This window comes from Ailuropoda melanoleuca, chromosome 6 (assembly GCF_002007445.2).
Source record: "Ailuropoda melanoleuca isolate Jingjing chromosome 6, ASM200744v2, whole genome shotgun sequence".
NCBI classification, from domain to species: domain Eukaryota; kingdom Metazoa; phylum Chordata; class Mammalia; order Carnivora; family Ursidae; genus Ailuropoda; species Ailuropoda melanoleuca.
This window is the reverse complement of record NC_048223.1, coordinates 56,071,494-56,090,513: the sequence shown is the minus strand read 5'-3', so window position 1 is coordinate 56,090,513 and position 19,020 is coordinate 56,071,494. Positions and strand designations below refer to the sequence as shown.

General features: G+C 51.4%; 1 protein-coding gene across 7 annotated transcripts in view; it reads left to right on the top strand.

The window, feature by feature from the left end:
• Positions 1–18,036, top strand: part of MTR (5-methyltetrahydrofolate-homocysteine methyltransferase) — a 113,600-nt gene extending 95,564 nt beyond the window's left edge. For 2 of the 7 annotated variants that reach the window (XM_034662446.1, XM_034662445.1), the window contains exons 26-34: positions 1,995–2,093; positions 3,137–3,212; positions 5,940–6,095; positions 7,308–7,504; positions 9,971–10,171; positions 11,107–11,299; positions 12,386–12,498; positions 12,929–13,011; positions 14,019–14,392. In XM_034662446.1, coding sequence (XP_034518337.1) covers positions 1,995–2,093; positions 3,137–3,212; positions 5,940–6,095; positions 7,308–7,504; positions 9,971–10,171; positions 11,107–11,299; positions 12,386–12,498; positions 12,929–13,011; positions 14,019–14,100 — 1,200 coding nt within the window. In that variant the 3' untranslated portion in view covers positions 14,101–14,392. The other 5 variants (XR_004626101.1, XR_004626102.1, XM_019809303.2 and 2 more) reach the window with 5 other exon arrangements.
• Positions 18,037–19,020: the final 984 nt, after the last annotated feature.

Here is a 19,020-nt window from a genome sequence, read left to right as displayed (position 1 = left end):
TCCAGCTCAACTCAGGGGACCGGCTGAAAAAGGGGTCCCCTACTCCTCCGCCATCTTAACCTCCTCCTTTTATAAACTCTATTTTCAACTTCTTCCCTCTCACTGTGCTGTAATCATTACGAAAAATGAAGAATAAAAGAGTAAAACGTGTAAGTGATTGACATGAAAACCCACAACGAGCTCTGATTTTGTGGTGGAAAGATCACAAACATCAGCCCGTCTCATGGGCCGTGAGCTTGTTTCCATGAAGCAAGTCAGACTGGGCAGGGAGGGGCTTGTCACCCTGGCTCTGGGAGCTGGGGCCCCTGGGGTGTGGACGGTGCCAGCTCCGTGTACTCTGAGTGCCCGTCTGCCCACTGGGAGCTGTCAGAGTCCTGTTAAAAGTTCTTTGGACGTTTAGAAAATCAGGGTTTTGTTTTCTCAGAGTCTAACGTGTAGCAGAGTGCATGTACTGCGGGGAGCTCGAGTCGGCATCCCCTTCCTGTCTTCACGTAGCTCTGCTGGCTTTCCCAAGTGAGGACCCCTCGAGCTAAGGTGGAGGGAAAGCTGGGAAGTACTTTGTGGTGTTAATTCCATTCAGGAGCCTGTTGTTAGGCTTGTCACAAAGGTCTTTTCTGATTAGGTTCCTTAAGGTGATTTGGCTTTACACTAATTCTTAGGGGATTGGATTGCTGTTGGAGATGCTTAGAAAATTCACGTAGAATTATAGACCTTTCAAGCCGGTGGGCATCCCAGCCATTGTCCAGTGTGACTTGGTCAGTTTCACATAATGATACTGACCTTCCAGGCCCTTGTGTTGGAAGACCCAGCTGGAGGCTGAGAGAGGAGATGGGGCAACGTGGGGTTTCGAGCTGATGGTGATCAGCCATTTCCTCTTTCTTGGTGGTTGTATTTTGAGCTTTGGGGTGGCTGTTCTCCCACCACCTTGATGACCCCAGTCATAAACGATACTGTGAAACTGTTCCTAGTTTTACAATTGACTGAGTCGCCTCACATTTCCCCGATGATGGGTTTCCTTTCTTTCCTTAGCAGAAGCTCATAGTTGACTGTGAGGATGAGCCTCATTCCTTCAGGAGACATTTAGTGAGGAGGCACCTTGTACGTGCCAGGCACAGAGCTAGAAGCTGGGGACGCGAAGGCGGTAAAGGTGCAGCCCTGCCCTCCAAGGGTCATCCTCTAGTGAGCCAAGTAGATACACAGGTGCCGACAGCCTGTGGGAAATGCAGTGAGGGAGAGGTGCACCGAGTACCTTTGCAGCACAGAAGAGCAATACCTAACTCGTGTGTGGCGAGGGTGCCCAGGACCACCCTCCACTTCGGTGATTTCGAAGAGGGACTCACAGAACTCAGAAACACCATTATACTCACAATCACGCTGTGTTGCCGGGAAAGGGTACAGGCTAGCATCAGCAGAGGCAAAAGATACAAAGGGTGGAATCCAGGAAAGACCATGCACCAGCTTCCAGGCATCGTCCCCCCGTGGAGTCTGCGGACAGCACATAATCCTTCCACGAGTGACTCGGGACACCAAGGGCAGCGCATTGCTGACCAGGGAAGCTCAGTCGAGCCTTGGAATCCGGGGCTTCTGCTGGGAGTCAGTCCGTAGGAATGGAATGCTTTGAGTACCTGACTGGCCTTAGTTAGTCCAGAGGTCAGACAGATCCCACATAAGCCAGGTCTCCCCCGAAATCACATTGTTAGCATAAACTGCCCGGGGTGGCCCAGGACTCTGGGTGGATGGAGATTTACCAGGCAGGATAGCGCAAGGGCTTAGATAAGCTTATCTCTCAGGACCCATTAAGAGCTGGAATGTGTGAGTTGGACGTCCTAGGTCTACTGCGGTGACCCTGACTGCACACCCCGGCAGGACTTAGCGAAGCCGGTGAAGGGGGGGGGAATGGCGTGAACGAGGGAAAGCAGAACTGACCAGTGTTGTTCCTGTTTTGTCCCCTGCTGCTCCTCTGTGGTTCTTGAACTTCAATCTTGCCTGTTCAGTGCTCGCAGCTGTTAGATGAGAATCTAAAGGATGAATTTTTTGAGGAGATCCTGGAAGAATATGAAGATATTAGACAGGACCATTATGAGTCTCTCAAGGTAAGTGACAACAACAGGTCCCTGCTAGTTTGGGCATTAAAACAATCCTGTATTTTTTAATATTGTTCTAAGGAGGGCAAAGGTTTAGAATCATTTTAGAGAAGCCCTGTTTTCTCGTTCAAATCAGAATTCTCTGGTGTCTGAGTTCCCAGTAATTTGGGGTTATGCTAAAATTAATTTCTTTTATTCCATCAAACAGTTATTGGGTACACAGTAGGTGTTAGGTGCTGTGCCAGATAGCAGAGTTGTGAGAACGAATAAAACATACCCAGCAGGAAAACAGGAACTGAGACGGTGTGTGGAAATGACTCCCCCGGATCCATGTTCTTGAAATAATGGAAGAAAATGAAGACGTCAGACAGGACCGTAGTCCCCTCTCTCCCTACTGCCCTGCGCAGACAGTGCAGAGCAGTGTTTCAAGCACTGTCCCTCTCTAGATAAGCTTCAGGGAATCCTTGGAAAGCAGGCATAATCACTCATTAGAAGTGATTTCTTCCTGGTTCATCTGCCTGTTGGACCTTGTCCATGGTGGGGTGCACTTTGGGAGTGGCCAGGTGAGCGAAAGGAGACAACAAATGGTGTGGAGAAGACAGGTGTTTGTGAGGCGTTGACTAGCCCCAAATCCTGTGGTTGGCTTTCCGCCTCTCCTTACATCTGCCCGCCGGTGACAGTTTCTTAGCTCTGCCTTCTGGTCCCAGGGCCGGTTGACAGCAGGCCAGTTAGCCCCGGCCTCGGGTGTTCTAAAAGGACAGGCAGGACGCCGCCCCGTTGCCAGGCTTACCGCATGGTTAAGGGATCTACATACCGACATTTAATGGTATTTACTGAATCTTTACTCTGTAACTGTTCTGCTGCTGATGTGAAGCCATACTGGGTGGAAAAGGAAGAGCTTTTTAGGATATGCAGTTTTAGTAATAAAAGCATTTGTGGGGTTTCTTTGTGTGTGTGTTTTTTACAAAAGTCATGTACTAGCTTTTTGGACATAATTTCATAGTAGAGGCTGAGGAACTAAGTCTCTGACTAAAATTTTCTTTTTTTCATAGGAGAGAAGATACTTAACCTTAAGTCAAGCTAGAAAAAATGGTTTCCATATTGACTGGCTGTCAGAGCCCCCTCCAGGTCTGTCTGGCTGTCGGTTAGGAAAAGGCTGTGTGTGATAATGTGAGCTGGAGAGGCGTTTGCATTTACTCGGCTACAGAATCAAATAGGCAGCTGGAGACTCTTAATTGTGTCTAATAATGGTGACGAAGGACAGTGATGATTGAAAAGTAGATCGGTACCATTTGCAGAGGACCGGACTGACCACAGCATCTCTTGAGTGCTTGACACAACACTGTAGTGAATGTTGTCCCCACTCACATGTGAAGACCCTGTGTTTCGGTCAGGGCACGAAAGGTTACTGGCATTCTCTCTCTGGTGTGTCTTCTGACACACACTCTTTCCTGTGTGCGGGGCTCGAGGGGCCCCCCCGCAGCTTGACGTAAGTTCTGGAGACCTGCTTGGGTGGTGCTGTCGCTGAGTGGCCTGGGTCTCAGGGCAGGCCCAGGTGCAGACGTGGGGTGCCTGAGATTGAAGATGCCCTCACCCTGAACAGGCCTTTGGGACATTCCAGCAAAGTAGTGCTCCTGTTTCCTGTTCACTCTCTCCCGTTCTCTCTCTGAATGCTTCCCTCTCTTCTGTTCTGTTTTTCCCTTTCTTATTTCCAGCCACCTCTCTTGCCTTGCAGGGGTGTTCATGAGGGAATAAAACATGGGAGATGTTTTGACCCACTCAGAGAGGCATGAGGTACAAATGCAGAACTGAGACCGGGTGAACAGGGGTTGTATTACTTGCGTCCGTGTTTCCGAGGTAATACCTCAGATCCGCTCTCCTTGCTCATAACATCTGTGTTCCACATTTGCTTGGCAGAGTGGAGAGCATTACATTGGAAATATAGGTGAGCTTGGTTCTACTGTCAGTCCTGCCCAGTTCAGTGTGGTTCAGTGGGAACAGTGCCACATCGGGAGTCAGGAGGCCCGGGTTCTACTCCCGGTTTGGCTCCTGGCTCCGAGTCACTGAATGACATCGAACGTCTCACTTCCATGGTTGGCAGTTTCTAATGTGTCAGAAGGAGTTACCCTAGAAAGGTGGTGAGGATAAAAGAAGATCAACTTTTGAAAAATGTAAATCACTGTATAGTCCAACTATTATTTTCCCTTTACCTTTCACTATGAAATTAAAAAAACATCCAAGGGAAAGTCCCATTTTAACCCAAACATCCAACACCATTCCGCAGACATCCTCTGAAGGCCCACGGTGCTGGGCAGCAGTGGTGATACTTTTTGAATGGCTGTCTGTCCCCAGGGTGGGGCCGCTGTGGGCTCTGCACCTGCTGCTTCCGAAGGGCCGAGGCCCTGAGGCACAGCCCACAGAGATGTTTCTGCGGACAACCCAATCTTCCAGTAGTCGCAGGAAGTCGCTGAAGGGAGAAAGAAGGGCTCTTCTCTAAGGTCCTTGGTGGCAAAATTCCAGAATAGCATCCTTCAGTGACTACAAGGCAAGAGGGAACATTCATCCAGAGGAAATCTGTAGTTTCTTCTTAGTGGTCAAACACATGAACGCAATAGAGTATTAAGAAGAGATTGTTATGAATAGTGAAAAGATGACCAGCAACAAATGAGAAAGAGCTACTGTGAGCGTGTATGGGAAGATAGAGTCCCCCAGGCAGAAGTAAGAAGCAGTTCCTACTTTCCCTGGACTTTTCTCCCTCTCACGTCTACCAGTGACTATCTGGTGACACAGGCGTACTCTTGAGGCTCCGGTGTTATCCCAGAGCACCTGAGATGAGTAGGAGAGGGTAAGTTCTCTGATCCCTCTTTATGGAGCAGGGACTGAGGACATGGGGCCAGGAAGCTGGTGGCATGGTTGCGGCATCTGACTCTGGTCCGACCCCCTGTAGGCTTGGGGGGTGGGGTGCAGTAATGCCGCTGCTGGTGTCCCAAAGAGCCCCGGGGCACCGTCTGTCTCCAAATTCTTTGTCATCAATTCACTTATGGTCTATTGTAGACTCGCAGGGAGGTGTAAAGAACAATGTGTTGAACACCCATGTATACCCACTAGCCACCTAGGAAATAACCTGGTGCGGGGGTGCTGGGTGGCTCAGTCGGTTAAGCATCTGCCTTTGGCTCAGCTCGTGATCCCAGGGTCCCCGGATTGAGCCCTGTGTCGGGCTCTCTGCTCAGCAGGGAGTCTGCCACTCCCTCTCCCTCTGTCCCTCCTGTCTGCTTGTGCGCTTGCTCTCTCTGACAAATAAATAAAATCTTTAAAAAAGAAAAAGTAATAACCTGGTGCCCATTTTAAAAAAACAAAGCATATGTAGTGGAAGTCTCCCTAGTGCCCCTCCCCCCCAGGATCCTGAATTTTATGCCTTGTTTCTGTGCATTTTGTTATATTTTGCCTGCGTATGTGTTTAGCAGTGGGTGGTAGAGATGATTGATTCATGTTTCTAACATTTTTCTAAGTGGTTTACTGCGTGTGTCTTTCTACAGTGACATTTATTGTAGCCCTGGCTTCATTCGTGCAGGCGAGGGGAAACCCAAGTCTTTTCTCTTGGACCGGAGGGCTGAGAGAAGAATTTCCAAGGGCAGTGTAGACAGTCAGCTCCCCAGGAAGACTTGTTTAAGATTCGCGGCGGAGTTATTCCTTCTCCGTGATCATTTAAAGTTCCGCTCTTTGTAAAACAAATCCAACAGGCTGAGGTGGGGGGAGGCCCAGAGCTGGGAAGAGCGGGCCGGGGAGGCGTCACGTGCAGGCAGCTCAGCCCCAGGCCCCCGGCATCGGCCTTGACATCAGGACTTCTTCCTACAGTGAAGCCCACATTTCTTGGGACTCGGGTCTTCGAAGACTATGACCTGCGGAAGCTGGTGGCCTACATCGACTGGAAACCCTTCTTCGATGTCTGGCAGCTCCGGGGCAAGTACCCGAATCGAAGCTTTCCCAAGATATTTAAGGACAAAACTGTAGGTTAGTTGAGTGAGCCCTTTCTTTCTGCTCTACTGTTCAAGACGTAGTATTGGGATTTGAAGATGAGAAGCAGAGGGTTTGGATTCTGTCGGATAATAGTTTATTGCTATCATCTAACCTGTAACATAGGGTATCATTTACCTTTTCAGCTCTGCTGTGCTTTTAAACTGCTAGATTGGTCCTTATTTATGGGATAATTGGGCATTTTGTGGATCCATTCTTTGATAAATGCTCATCGACCTCAGTTACAAGGCAGGCTCTGTGTCGGGCACTGGGGATGAGCAGAAGGTGATGGGGGTAACCCCTGCTGTCTGGTGCGTGGCTCCCAGCTTGTGTGGCCACCAGCGATGGGCAGTTTCTGCGTGGCGTGCCGAGCTCCTCCCGTGGGGCTGAGCCCAGGGCTTTTGTGGTCACAAAACGAGACATCTCAGACTGGGAGGCCAGGGGAGGCTTTCTGGGGCAGGTGGAATGTGAAGTACTTTCTGAAGATGAAGTGGGAGGGACTGGGACGGGGGTATGAGATGTCCCTGGAGAAAAAGGTGTCCTGGGCGGAGGAGTTGGAGGAGGGGAAGTCACAGTCACAGGTGCCCTTTGGGGGAAATGCCAGGAGTCCATGGTGCCTGGACAGCCGGTGTGGGGAGAGGGTGAGAAGCTGGAGACGTGGGTGAGCTGGGAAACCGCTGGCCCCACTTCTCAGGCCCAGCCCCACCCCCAGACTCTACCCCCAGAGGCCTGGCATCACAGTGCCAAGCCCCTCAGAGGATTAGGAAAGAGCCAGAGGAGAGCAAGGTGGAGGGGTGCTCTGCTGGGAGGTTGGGGTGAGGGCCGAGGGGAGCCTGGCACCCCTGCGCGGGGACAGCCACCCGAGTGCAGCACTGAAGCCACACACTTCCCTTGTCCTCCCGTTCCGCGGCCCCAGAGGCCACCGTGAGGTCACTGGAGTGATGGGTGCTTGAGGAAGGTTGGTGACGGGAGGATCTGGCCGGCTTTGTTTCACCCGCTGTCTGACTGTTGGGCTCTCTGCCCTTTGCTGAACAGAAGCATTTAGGGGCGCTGCAGTCATCCTGAACCGCTAACCCTCAGCCGCGGACAAGCACCAGTGAAGTGAGAGGAAAGGCGGGGACGGGAGACACGGCTGAGGAGCAGAAGTGGGTTTAAAAGCTGGCTATCATTGGCAGTTTTAAGTGAATTCTTACCATGTTTTCCTAATAGGTGAAGAGGCCAGAAAAGTCTATGATGATGCCCAAAACATGCTGGAAGTGCTGATCAGTCAGAAGAAGCTCCGAGCCAGGGGCGTGGTGGGGTTTTGGCCGGCACAGAGCGTGGAAGACGACATCCACCTGTACGCAGAGGGCGCCACGCCGCAGGCCGCAGAGCCCATAGCTACCTTCCACGGGCTGAGGCAGCAGGTACGGGGGCCGCGCTGCTACCGACCCACGTGCATGAGAATTAAGTAAGCCTGAGCTGCCCACTCATGATAGGTCTGCCCACCTCACCCCACATGACCACGCTCAGGTCCGAGGCCGAGGAGAGAAGGAGCCAGTGTGGGCTGGGAGGCCGGCCCCTCGGGCACCAGCAGGAGAGCGGTGTCTGATGTGCCATTGGACAGGCTGGTGGGACACGCTGTTGCTGCTTCAGGGGTCACACACGGAGGATCACGTCCTTGATCAAAAACATGGGTTTGCGTCCATGCATGTTACTAAAACAGGCCGTGGCTCCCTTTCTCAAGGGGAAGACAGGCGGGAGCACACGTTTGCTGAATGCGAGGGGCAGGGGCTGAGGTGGGTGCTGGATGGACCGTCTTAATTCACTTGCACATCGCCTTGCCGGAGACAGTTCATGTTTCCATTCCGCAGGCAGTGGGGGTGGAAGGCTGATGGAGATGGCGCTAAGTGCACAGCTTTAGAGGGGAGGGCCCTGCTTGTGCACACCCGGTGGCTGTCCCTTCACAGCACTGGCTTCTCTCAGTGTGGCAAGAATGGGCACTTCTCAGCATGGCTGCCTCTCCTGTGTCCCCACCAGGAGAATGCAGATACCATGTGCATGTCCCTGTGGCCACTGTGAGAAATAGTTGTCCTCGTCCAGAATTGGAGCCAGAACTCAGCAGAGCCATTAACAAAAGTTACAGTAAATCGTCCCGCAGAGTTCCCCTGCCATTTTCAGTCCTTCAGAAGTGATGGTGTTGCTTGTAATCATAACCACCGCGTGATTTATAATGACAGGTTGTTTCGCTGTAACAGCATCTGAAGGGGTTCTGAAATTTGGGACATTCATACCATAATAAGAGGGAGGGCAGCTCCATCACTCCTGTCAGCACCCAGGCTCCAGCACCACAGCACACGAGGCTGCTGGCTCTGGTGTTGCGTTCTGCCGCTCCTCCCCGGCCAGCTGGTGCCTTTGTTTCTGCAGGTGTCATTCGGGTCACAGACCTCTGCCCTGGCCTGATTTTTTTACGTCCGACAGCGTTCGTGACCAGGCAGGCTGTGGCAGACTGTGTGAGGGCATTTCATAGAATGACATCTCGACGTGCGTATGTTAGCTCCTGCTGAGGAGGTGCTCTCTTCCAGTGTTCCGGAAGATTCTGGCTGCAGCCACTCACCGCTCTGGGAGGCTTCTGTCTCAGTGCCTGCAGTGGCCGACTCTTCAGAGCTGTGGGGCTCTGTGGCCTGTCTCTCCTTGTGGTGCCGGAAGCTCTGTGTCTCCCTCTGGCTTTTGTTAGCGAAGAATGGTTGATGGACAGAGTACAGCTGGAAAGCCGCTCCTCCCCGCCTAGCAGTCCCTGAGCTCTGTGACATTTCCGGGGGCCATTATCAAACACCTTCTGGCCATTTAACCATTTTCTGCCCAGTGTTGATTAGGCTGTGCTGGTTTCCAGAGCCAGCCAGCAAATGACAGCTCTGAAGCCTCTGGTGTGCCACTCATGGATGAAGTGATGAGTCTTAGTGCCATACAGCGGTCAGCAGCATGAGCTGTGGTATCAGACCCCCAAACCTACCACCGTCTGACGCTGAGCTTGCCGATCAAGCTCTGTTGGCCTCAGGCTTCCCATCTGTGCAGTGGAACTGATGGTATCATTTCCTTACTTCATAGTTGCTGACAGCATGAAATTAGCAAATTCGCGTAGGGCAGCAAGAATGGTGCCTGACGTACTGTAAGCACTCAGTAAACAGCAGTTACTAGCTGTTGGTCTTCTCAGCAAGTGTTTGTTGACTGTGAAATATACGTATGACCTTATTTGTCCTCTTGGTGGCGGGGGGAGTCCGTCATCAGCTGGGAATGAGAAATGGGCAAGGACGGGCACGTGGCCTGGAGGAGAGACTCCCGGAAGCTGGGTTGCTGAATCTTGGTTTGCTGTCAGGCCGGCCCAGGGGCGTCCTCCACGGTCTCCTGAGCCACCGCTGTGGCGGGCAGCACGGGGCCCTGGGCTGCTGACTGGACGTTTGTTGAACTGCGTCTGTTAATGCTAAGTAGAGGCTTACATCCCTTTTGGATGTAACTTCAGGATTTACTGTTGATCTTGAATTGAAAACATTTTTGGGGGAAATTGTTTTTGTATGAATGTTTAGGGTTCTAGTTGCTAGCATAGTGCCTGGAGGCATGTAGTAAATGTGGGAAGGAGCGAATTCGTGGTTTCTCGACTGCCTGTCATGTCACATATTTTTTCAGAATTGTATTTCATTTGTTGATTCCACAAATATTTATCGAATACTCACTACGTATCAGGCCCTCTTCTAAGTACTGGGGATGTAACAGGGAACAAAACAGACGTGCCTCTGTGAAGCTTAGATCTGTCTGAAGAGATTAGATTGCTGTCTTTTGCGCGTTGCTCCCATATCTGTGCTAACGGTCCATCTGTCCACTGGTTGGGTTTGAAGGCCGAGAAGGACTCTGCCAGCACGGACCCATACCACTGCCTCTCGGACTTCATCGCTCCACTGCATTCTGGCGTCCGCGACTACCTGGGCCTGTTTGCTGTCGCCTGCTTCGGGGTGGAGGAGCTGAGCAAGGCCTACGAGCAGGAGTGTGACGACTACAGCAGCATCATGGTCAAGGCTCTGGGAGACCGGCTGGCTGAGGTAGAGCGGCACAGGGGACGGGGTGGGGAGCCCGTGACGGTGCTGGGTGCTGAGCAGCCCTTAGCATCCCTGTCCTGCTGTTCTGTTTCCACTGAGTCAGATGAGGCTGGTGTTAGCATCACACAGTTTTATTTATTTATTTATTTGAGAGAATGAACACACGTGTAAGAAAGAGAGAGAGGGAGAGTACAGGCCGGGGGAGGGGCAGAGGGAGAGGGAGAAGCAGGCTCCCCACTGAGCAGGGAGCCCGATGCGGGGTTCGATCCCAGGACCCTGGGATCATCACGGTCTGGGCCGAAGGCAGACGCTTAACGACTGAGCCACCCAGGCGTCCCTCACACACAATTTTAAATCTTGAATTGCTCTCATACATCAGCTTTTGACCAAAGAAAACCTCCAGAGATGCCATGGTTTGTCGCTGTCCTTAGAACTGCGACCTCTTGGCTCTTGTGCTGATGTCTCCCGTTGCTTGTTGTGACGTTTTCCTGAGGAGCCTGAAAATTCAGGACAGGTTTCTGTGCCAGGCTCCTCGTTGCCATGTCGCGACTGTTTGTAGATTCCTCCTCTTCCTGTGCGTGGCCGGGTCCCCTCTCCTTTTCCTGAGGCTGACGGGAGGAACTGGCCGCTGTAATGGTCCCCGCTTCTCCTCGAGGCCACTATCAGGGAAATGTTTCAGTTCAAGGCCCTTGAATCCCCAGAACCTTGACGAGGATACGTCAGAGCCAGGCTGAGGCCAAAATGGGGCAGAGAGCAGCTAATGAAGCGACAAGTGAGCAGAGAATCCAGTCCGGCCCCTCTTGCCCAGTTCCTCCCAGTTGTGGAGCAGGCGAGGGGCGCCCTGGTCAGCTTTGATGGCGGGCGGGGGTGGCGGGAGGCGGGGCGCTGGTGCAGGGGGCTCCTGCCCCTGCCCACGCACGCCTCGTTCCCCACTGCAGGCCTTTGCGGAGGAGCTCCACGAGCGGGTCCGCCGGGAGCTGTGGGCCTACTGCAGCTGTGAGCAGCTGGATGTCGCCGACCTGCGGCGGCTTCGATACGAGGGTATCCGGCCGGCTCCCGGCTACCCCAGCCAGCCCGACCACAGCGAGAAGCTCACCATGTGGAAGCTTGCTGATGTGGAGCGGTGCACGGGTGCGTGTGGGGAGCGGGGGGCCTCCTTCCCCATGCGAGTCACGGGTGTGCTCCTATCACAGCAGTGCACACGTGGCCACACGTGTCAACATGGGGAAAGGCTGAGGGTGAAATCCCACCCTTTTTCACATCGAGCTATTGATCACGCTGTTTTACGTCCACATTATTGAATAGTCGTCTCACGCTCCCACTTTTAGATTGATCCATTTCCTTTACTTTCTCGTAACCTATAATGGATGAGAATTAGCTTATCATACCACCCGCCCATCTGGTGCCCCGATTCCCTGCTATGGGGCTGTCGCTGCTTCTGCTCTCTCCATTAGCGACCTTCAGTGACGTACTTCATGTCACCTTCTCTTCACGACACCCTCAGACCACGTCTCTGGACACTGCTTCCGCCCCCCAGCTCTTCCCTCTCCTGGCTTTTACCCTTTATTAACACGGTTAACAGTGTCGGTGGAATAAATGAGGAGCGTGCCGTCAGTGCTGATCAGGTGAAAGGGACTTGGGTTCAGGTGAGGGGCTGAGGCGTTTGGACGTACATTGGCAGGAATGGCGTGGACTCCCAGAGTTGTGAGATATGGGTTCGAGTCTTTCCCTGCCGTAAACTACCTGGTGATCTCCGGCAAAGTGTTTAAGCTTTCTGCTGTTCTTCATCCATAAGATGAGTGCTCAGATGGGACAGCCCGGTGCTCCCTCTGAGTCCTGCTGTGGGCTCGTTCTCAGGGCCCCACCGTTGGTCCTCCCAAGGGGCAGGAGCCTGGGGTCTAGATGGTGCCTTCCTGCCAGGGCTGGCGCTCCATCTCTGAGAGGCCCAGGCTTAGGAGCAAGTGGGGGCCTCTGTCTCTGATGTCGGAGGACTGGTGGGGGGGTAGGGTGGGGGGCAGTCTTTTCCAGGCCTGTCCCCCTGGGTTAGAGGAGATTGGCCCGAATTTCATGCTGTGTCATGTGTCCACCTAGAAGGCATGAGCTCACTTTCATTCACCTGTTCCCTCTTACACAAGCTCTTACTGGGTGCTGCGAACTGCCTGGCCCTGTGCTAGGTGCTAGGAGAAGTCAGCATACCCCCCCCTTGTTGCTCTCCAGGCATTAGGTTAACGGAGTCCTTAGCAATGGCACCTGCTTCAGCGGTATCTGGCCTCTACTTCTCCAATTTGAAGTCGAAATACTTTGCAGTGGGGAAAATTTCCAAGGATCAGGTAAGTTAGGTGTTTCGTTGTGTATGACTTCTCTGGATGCCTGTCTTGTCTCAAATGGAGCCTTAGAAACTGTTTTATTTGACATGTGAGTGAGAATAAAAAGGGAGGGAAAGCGTGACGAAATTTACCCCGTTAGTCTCATTTTGACGTCGGCTCGTTACCCGGATCTCGCGCTCCTGTTCACACGTGCACGCCCCCAGCACACTCGCTGCAGCAAGCGTCCCGGCACCGTATGTTTACTGCATGTTGTGTTCTGCCCAGGGATTGAGGGACGTGGTGAGTAGTAAGTACCCATCTCCATTTAGCTCAGTAGACTGCTCTTGAGACAAGAAATGGGAGGCGTTTCACGTTTCCTAGCAAGCCGTGCGGCAAGCCCACTTCGGAAAGTCCGGTCATTTGGATTTGATATGTCGCTTTCGGTCTTTTGCAGATTGAGGACTACGCTGTGCGGAAGAACATGTCCGTGGCCGAGGTTGAGAAATGGCTGGGACCCATTTTGGGATACGACATAGAGTAACTTTTTCTTTTTTTTAAATCCTTTCTCTGCTTGCGGATCCTCAAGGAAATATAGTCTAGGGTGCCTTTAAAATGAATAGTGGTAGTGGCAGCACACGAGCCCGGAGGCCCCTGGGCGACGTTCATTCTGCTTCAGGCTTTGGAAGACTGTTTGGTGGAAGCTTGTGGAGGGGCAGGGCCTTCTTGTGCCCTCGGAAAGCAAGCGGCTGCTTTCCAGGGGACCTTGAACGAAGAGCAGCAAGCAGGGCTCTGGGGGTTTTCCTGGATGGACAAGCTGGAGATAGAGGTCTTCTGCATTTCAAAGCAAGTCAGCTTGCTCCTTTCATTCTTGAGTCTAGGAGGCCACTCACTTTTTTTTTTTTTCCTTCTCTTGCTCTCTCAGAAAAAGGCCTGAGACTTAGCTGAATAGAGAAACGTATAGAAAAATGTGACCCTGTGGCAAAATCACACTGTGCGAAATGGGGCGTTTTAATCTAAATGGTTGCAACAGCAGACTCTGAGAGGGAAGAAAGTGTAACTCTCCTCTCCCCCAGGAAGCGCTCATTTTCATTTTCTAAAGTCCCGATTACATGGGTGCAGAAGTCCCTTTGGCGGAAAGCCCGCGCTCACCGTCGGCTGCCCAGAAATGCTCGGGCTGTTTGCCCTACTGTGCTCGAACAGGGGTGTTCCAGTTTCCTGGTCCCTGCCCTGAGGGAGAAGGAGGGGCTGGCTGTTCAGGGTAGTTAGTGTCTTGTAGCTGTTTCCTGGAGTCGAGTGGGCTCTTGGCTCAGCTGCAGTGTCCTGTGGGCAGAGTTGGCCGGATGAGCAGAATGATTCCACTCGATCCCCCCATTTCTGCGCCGACCCAGCTGCAGATTCTTGCTGTGTAGGAACAGCACATTGATGTGTTCTTGGTTATTTTGGGGGAAACAGCTCAGAACATGGACTTTGAGGTCAGACATACCTGGATTCACATTTCTTTTTTTTTTTTTTTTTTTTAAAGATTTTATTTATTTATTTGACAGAGATAGAGACAGCCAGCGAGAGAGGGAACACAAGCAGGGGGAGTGGGAGAGGAAGAAGCAGGCTCATGGCGGAGGAGCCTGACGTGGGGCTCGATCCCAGAATGCCAGGATCACGCCCTGAGCCGAAGGCACACGCTTAACCACTATGCCACCCAGGCGCCCCTGGATTCACATTTCACCTTTGCCACTGGCTGTGCGACGTGGGCACATGGCTTCCACTCTCCAGCACTGTCTTCTCATCTGTAAAATGGGGACAGCGATACCAGCTCCTCTGCCATGGGCCTGAGGGGTGGGTGAGTGAGGTGACGCATGTGGGGCAGGTAGCCGGGGGTCTGACTCTCAGGATGTGCCTAATAAACGGTAGCTTCTGTAGAGCTCAGTGGGTAGCCTGCAGCTGAGCGCACAGTTCGTCTTCCTGGGAAGGGAGTGGATGGGAAGTAGGGAGCACCAGGGGAACAGGTGATAATGACCGATGGACTGAACGAGCTGCCCTTTCTGGGATTAGACCACTGGGACCGGGACAGGGAAGCCGCCTTCGTGTCCTGTGAACCATCTGCACTCACTCCCTCGTCTCTCGTGGTCCAAGCAGTCCTAGCAGATGTGCCTTCAAGTGCATTGGAGGCAAAGGGAAAAAACCTGACGAGAAGGACAACTCTGTGCGTCTGCAGTGTATCTGCGTGGACGTAGAGAGTGACGGGCCTTTCAGCCATCGCTGCCTTGAAGCGAACGCAGCCGTGAGGTACAGTCAGTCTGTGCGTGAGCGAGAACGGGACTCGGTTTCCTGAGACACTCGGGGGAGTCTCTCAGAGGGAGACTTCTTTTCTGTTCCGTAACAAGTGTGTTGGTATTGGTACATTGTTCTGTGAGAAAGAGTAAGCTCCTCCGAATATCTGAATGTATTTCGTCGGAATTAGAGTTGCCTAGAGTCTCCTGATTTCATTATTTACCATCTCTTCCCTCAGCCAGTTATGTGACAGAATGGCTTCCTTATATGTACTGTTCATCTGACCCCACGCGGGATGCCTTTTTTTCCAAAGACAGACACAGTCATGCAAGTTCAGGCACATATATATTTATGAAAGAATATAAAATATAAGTTGAAAACCCCTCCCTTATGTATGTCACACACTTGGAAGGCGGGTAGGTGGCCGTTCTGAACGCGGGGTCTCTTCTGTGTCGGTGCCTGTCCATGCAGAGCCTGTTCTGGGCGTCACTGTCTGGGGCTGTCGCATGAACCCACTCGCTGTTGTCATTTTTGCTGAGGATCCCATGTTGTTCTTCCCTCTGAAGCAGCGCTGGTTTGGGTCTCCCTCTCTCTGCTGCTCGCTGTGCTGTCCGCTCTGAGGAGTCTGGTTTGTGGGATGGTGGGGAGATGGGGTGTATGACACCCCATTTCTTCTCTGAGATATTCTCCTGTGTCCTCCCTGCGCTCACAGCTGAACTCACGTAGACAATAGTCCACCTTCTTTCTGTCCCCCCACCTGCCCTTGAACAGATACTGAGTGTCTGCTGTGTGCCCCCCACCTTCTCCCCCTTTCTCTCCTGAACCCAGTGAGTTAGGTTTTTACCTGCCTCTTCTGGCATCCGTGACCTCTCAGAGGTCAGACCCCGTGGCCTTCCCAGTGATTGTCCTCTGCGTGGCCTTGGACAGCACAGACCCACTTCTTCAGAACTCTCCTTTCCCTGCTTACGCCTTGGCATAACTCTCTGGTTATCCTTCTGTGTTTGTGATAATTTCTCAGCCATTTTCATAGTTTTTTTTCCTCTGTCCATTTAAATCCTGGTGTCAGGGGCCTGTCATTAGTGACGTCCTTAGCACGTGTAGTTTCAGTGGGTGATCTCGCTGACTCCACATCCCCATCTAAGCTCTGTCCTGAAGAGCTCAGCATACATCCAACAGCCCCTTCCAGGCGGACAGGCGGACATCTCAGACCCAGTGTGTCTCGTCTTGTTCCTCTCCAGTCGTGAAATTCAGTCATGAAGAATGGTGCCACCACTGCTTGACGAAACCTCACACTCAGCCTGTATCATCTTTGGCTTAGACTAGTGCAGGGGTCTGAAAAGTTAGCGCATGAAGGACACACTTAGCCTACTTTAGTTGGGGTGGCGGTAGAGACACTGGGGAAGGCAGTGCTTCGGTGAAGGCCTGATGTGGGACTGGAGGGATCAGGATGAAGAAGCAAGGTAGGAGCAAATGAAGAGCTGTCTTTGTTCATGACCGGGAGTATGAAGGGTTGTAGAGGTATCAGATCTCCCCAAACTGACCTGTAGGTTCAGTGCCATTTCCAACAGAAATTTCAGGAGAGGTTGTGTTCAGTGTGATAAGCAGATATTTAAATTTATTTGGAATAGCAAAGGGCTAAGAGTGGCTTAGTGCTTCCAGATGCGAAGAAGAGGTTACGAGGTAGTAGGTTTTGTTGTATGTGGTGCAGAGGCGGGCATTCCGAACGGTACCGTGAACTGAGGCCCCAGAAGGTGAGACGTGCGTGTGTTGACCTTTACGACACGGCACATCTGGGAGGAGAGGCGGGGTGACTGCACACGGGGTGCTGGAACCATGCTTATCTGAAGGGAAAGGTGAAATTTGGTTTCTGCCTCACGTGTTATGCAGCTATCAATTCCAAATATATTAAGGTCTTAAATAAAAAATAATAATAATTTCAATGTTTGTGTGGACAAGCCTTAGGGCAGGAAATAATCCCTCGAGACATAAAGCACTAACCACAATGAAAAGATGATTAAATCAACTGTTTTTTAAGGCTGATGTTAAGCCAAGAAGCAATTTAAAGTAGTGAAAAGACAAGCCATGACTTGAGATATTTGTAATACACTTAATTGACAAACGATTAGTAAGCAGAATAGATAGAGAATTCCTGTTTAAGAAAAAAAAGGGAGGGGCACCTGGGTGGCTCAGTCGTTAAGCGGTTGCCTTCGGCTCAGGGCGCGATCCCAGGGTCCTGGGAGTCCTGGGATCAAGCCCCACATCAGGCTCCTCTGCTGGGAGCCTGCTTTTCCCCCCCCCCCCCCCCCCCCCGCTTGTGTTCTCTCTCTCGCTGGCTGTGTCTTTTTCTGTCAAATAAATAAAATCTTTAAAAAAAAAAAAAGAAAGAAAGAAACTCAACAGAATTAGACTGGAAAAGGTATTTCCCAGAAGAGGAAATACACATGGTTTATATACAAGGTGTTCCACAGCATCGGAGACCGGAAACATGACCTAAGGCCCCAACGAGATCCCATTTACATCTGTATTTTGCAGAAGTTAAGGAGCTCGACGATACGGGGAGATAAAGGAGCTGTGTGAGGACTGTCACAGTGCGGCCTGTGACCAGCACCTCGGCTTCAGAAGACAACGCTACCTCCCAGAGTTGAACTCTCACACGCCTTAGGACCTGGCTTACAACTTGGACTCGGACAACAGGTCGCTAGCAGACTTGCACACATGCAGCTGGAGGTGTGGGCAAGCGTTCATAGTAACATCTTCATAACAGTCAAGGACCGAAAAACCCAAAATGTCCGTCTGTCTGTCGGGGGATAGATACGTCCGTCAGGTGCATTCACGCTGAAGGCTGTTATTCAGCAGGGGAAGTGAATAAACTGTAGCTGTGTTGAACGGTAAGAATGAATGTCAGGAAATAAGAAAAAAGGAGAGTCCAGGAGACCCTGTGCTGTGATACGGTCTTTATGGAGCTTGAAAACAAGACCAAAGACTCTGTCGTCTGACCGTGTGTAAACCGTAAAACTGTGCTGTAAAGGAAAGAAGCAGCAACAATGATAAACCAAAGCTGAGCAGAGTAGTGACCCCTGAGGGGGGAGCCTGAGCAGGTCGCAGAGGGACACCTCGGTGGATGCAGGTTGTTAGTAATATGCTAGTTCTCGGCTTGTCTGATAGGTTTACGGCTGTTTGTTATTTAATCTTTATAACAGAGTTTTATATGTATTAAATGTTGTATTTAACGCATGCATTAAGTATATTTTAAATAAAGACAATAAAAATCTGAGATGGTGACTTTGTATATAATGTGGTGTATGTGTCAGATTTTTTTCAGAAAGGATGGACGTGTCAGCCAGAGTGAACAGCAGCGCAAAGGCAGGGGCAGGGGGTGCTTTGTGCGTGGGCTGTGGTGCCCCGGGGCAAGGGACAGCGTGGCTCCCGTGTGGTGGGCTTAGGTGAATGAGTGCGCACAGTACCATTTGCTATGGTACAGGATGTAGGAGGAGAGAAGAGGTGAGTTTGGACAAGCTTGACGTGACTGAATACAGGCAGCCAGATACATGCCTTTGGAACTTAGGAAGACTGTCTGGTCTTAGGATTGGGAGGCTTCAGTGTGGAGATGGAGGTCAGGCCACAATTGTGGACAGGACAGCTTGTGGAGAATGTGAGGAGGAGGGAGCCCAAGACAGAGCTGGACTCCAGGAATGGGGTGGGAGGGCAGCCCTCTGGGAGAGTCCGCATCTGGATGTGTGGGAGAGGGGGTGCGGCTGCTGCATTGTCAGGGAGTATGGGGACCGTGGCGGACAATGGCGGGTTGAAGAGTGAATGGGAGGTGAGGAAGCTGTTATTTAAAGAACATTGGGTGTTGAGTTTGATTAGTTATAGATTTTGGATACTAACCCTTTATCAGATATGTCATTTGCAAATATCTTTTCCCATTCCACAGATTGTCTTAGTTTTGTTGATTGTTTCCTTTGCTGTGCAGAAGCTTTTTATCTTGCTGTAGTCCCAGTAGTTTGTTTTTTGCTTTTGTTTCCCTCGCCTCAGGGGACATAACTCTGAGTAAGAAGTTGCCACAACTGAGGTCACAGAGGTTGCAGCCTTTGTTCTCCTCTAGGATTTTGATGGATTCCTGTCTCACATTTAGGTTTTTCACCCATTTTGAATTTATCTTTGTGTATGGTGTGAGAAAGTGGTCCAGTTTCATTCTTCTGCATGTTGCTCTCCAGTATTCCCAACACCACTTTTTGAAACTCAGCACTGAAATGACAAATAATCCAGTTAAGAAAT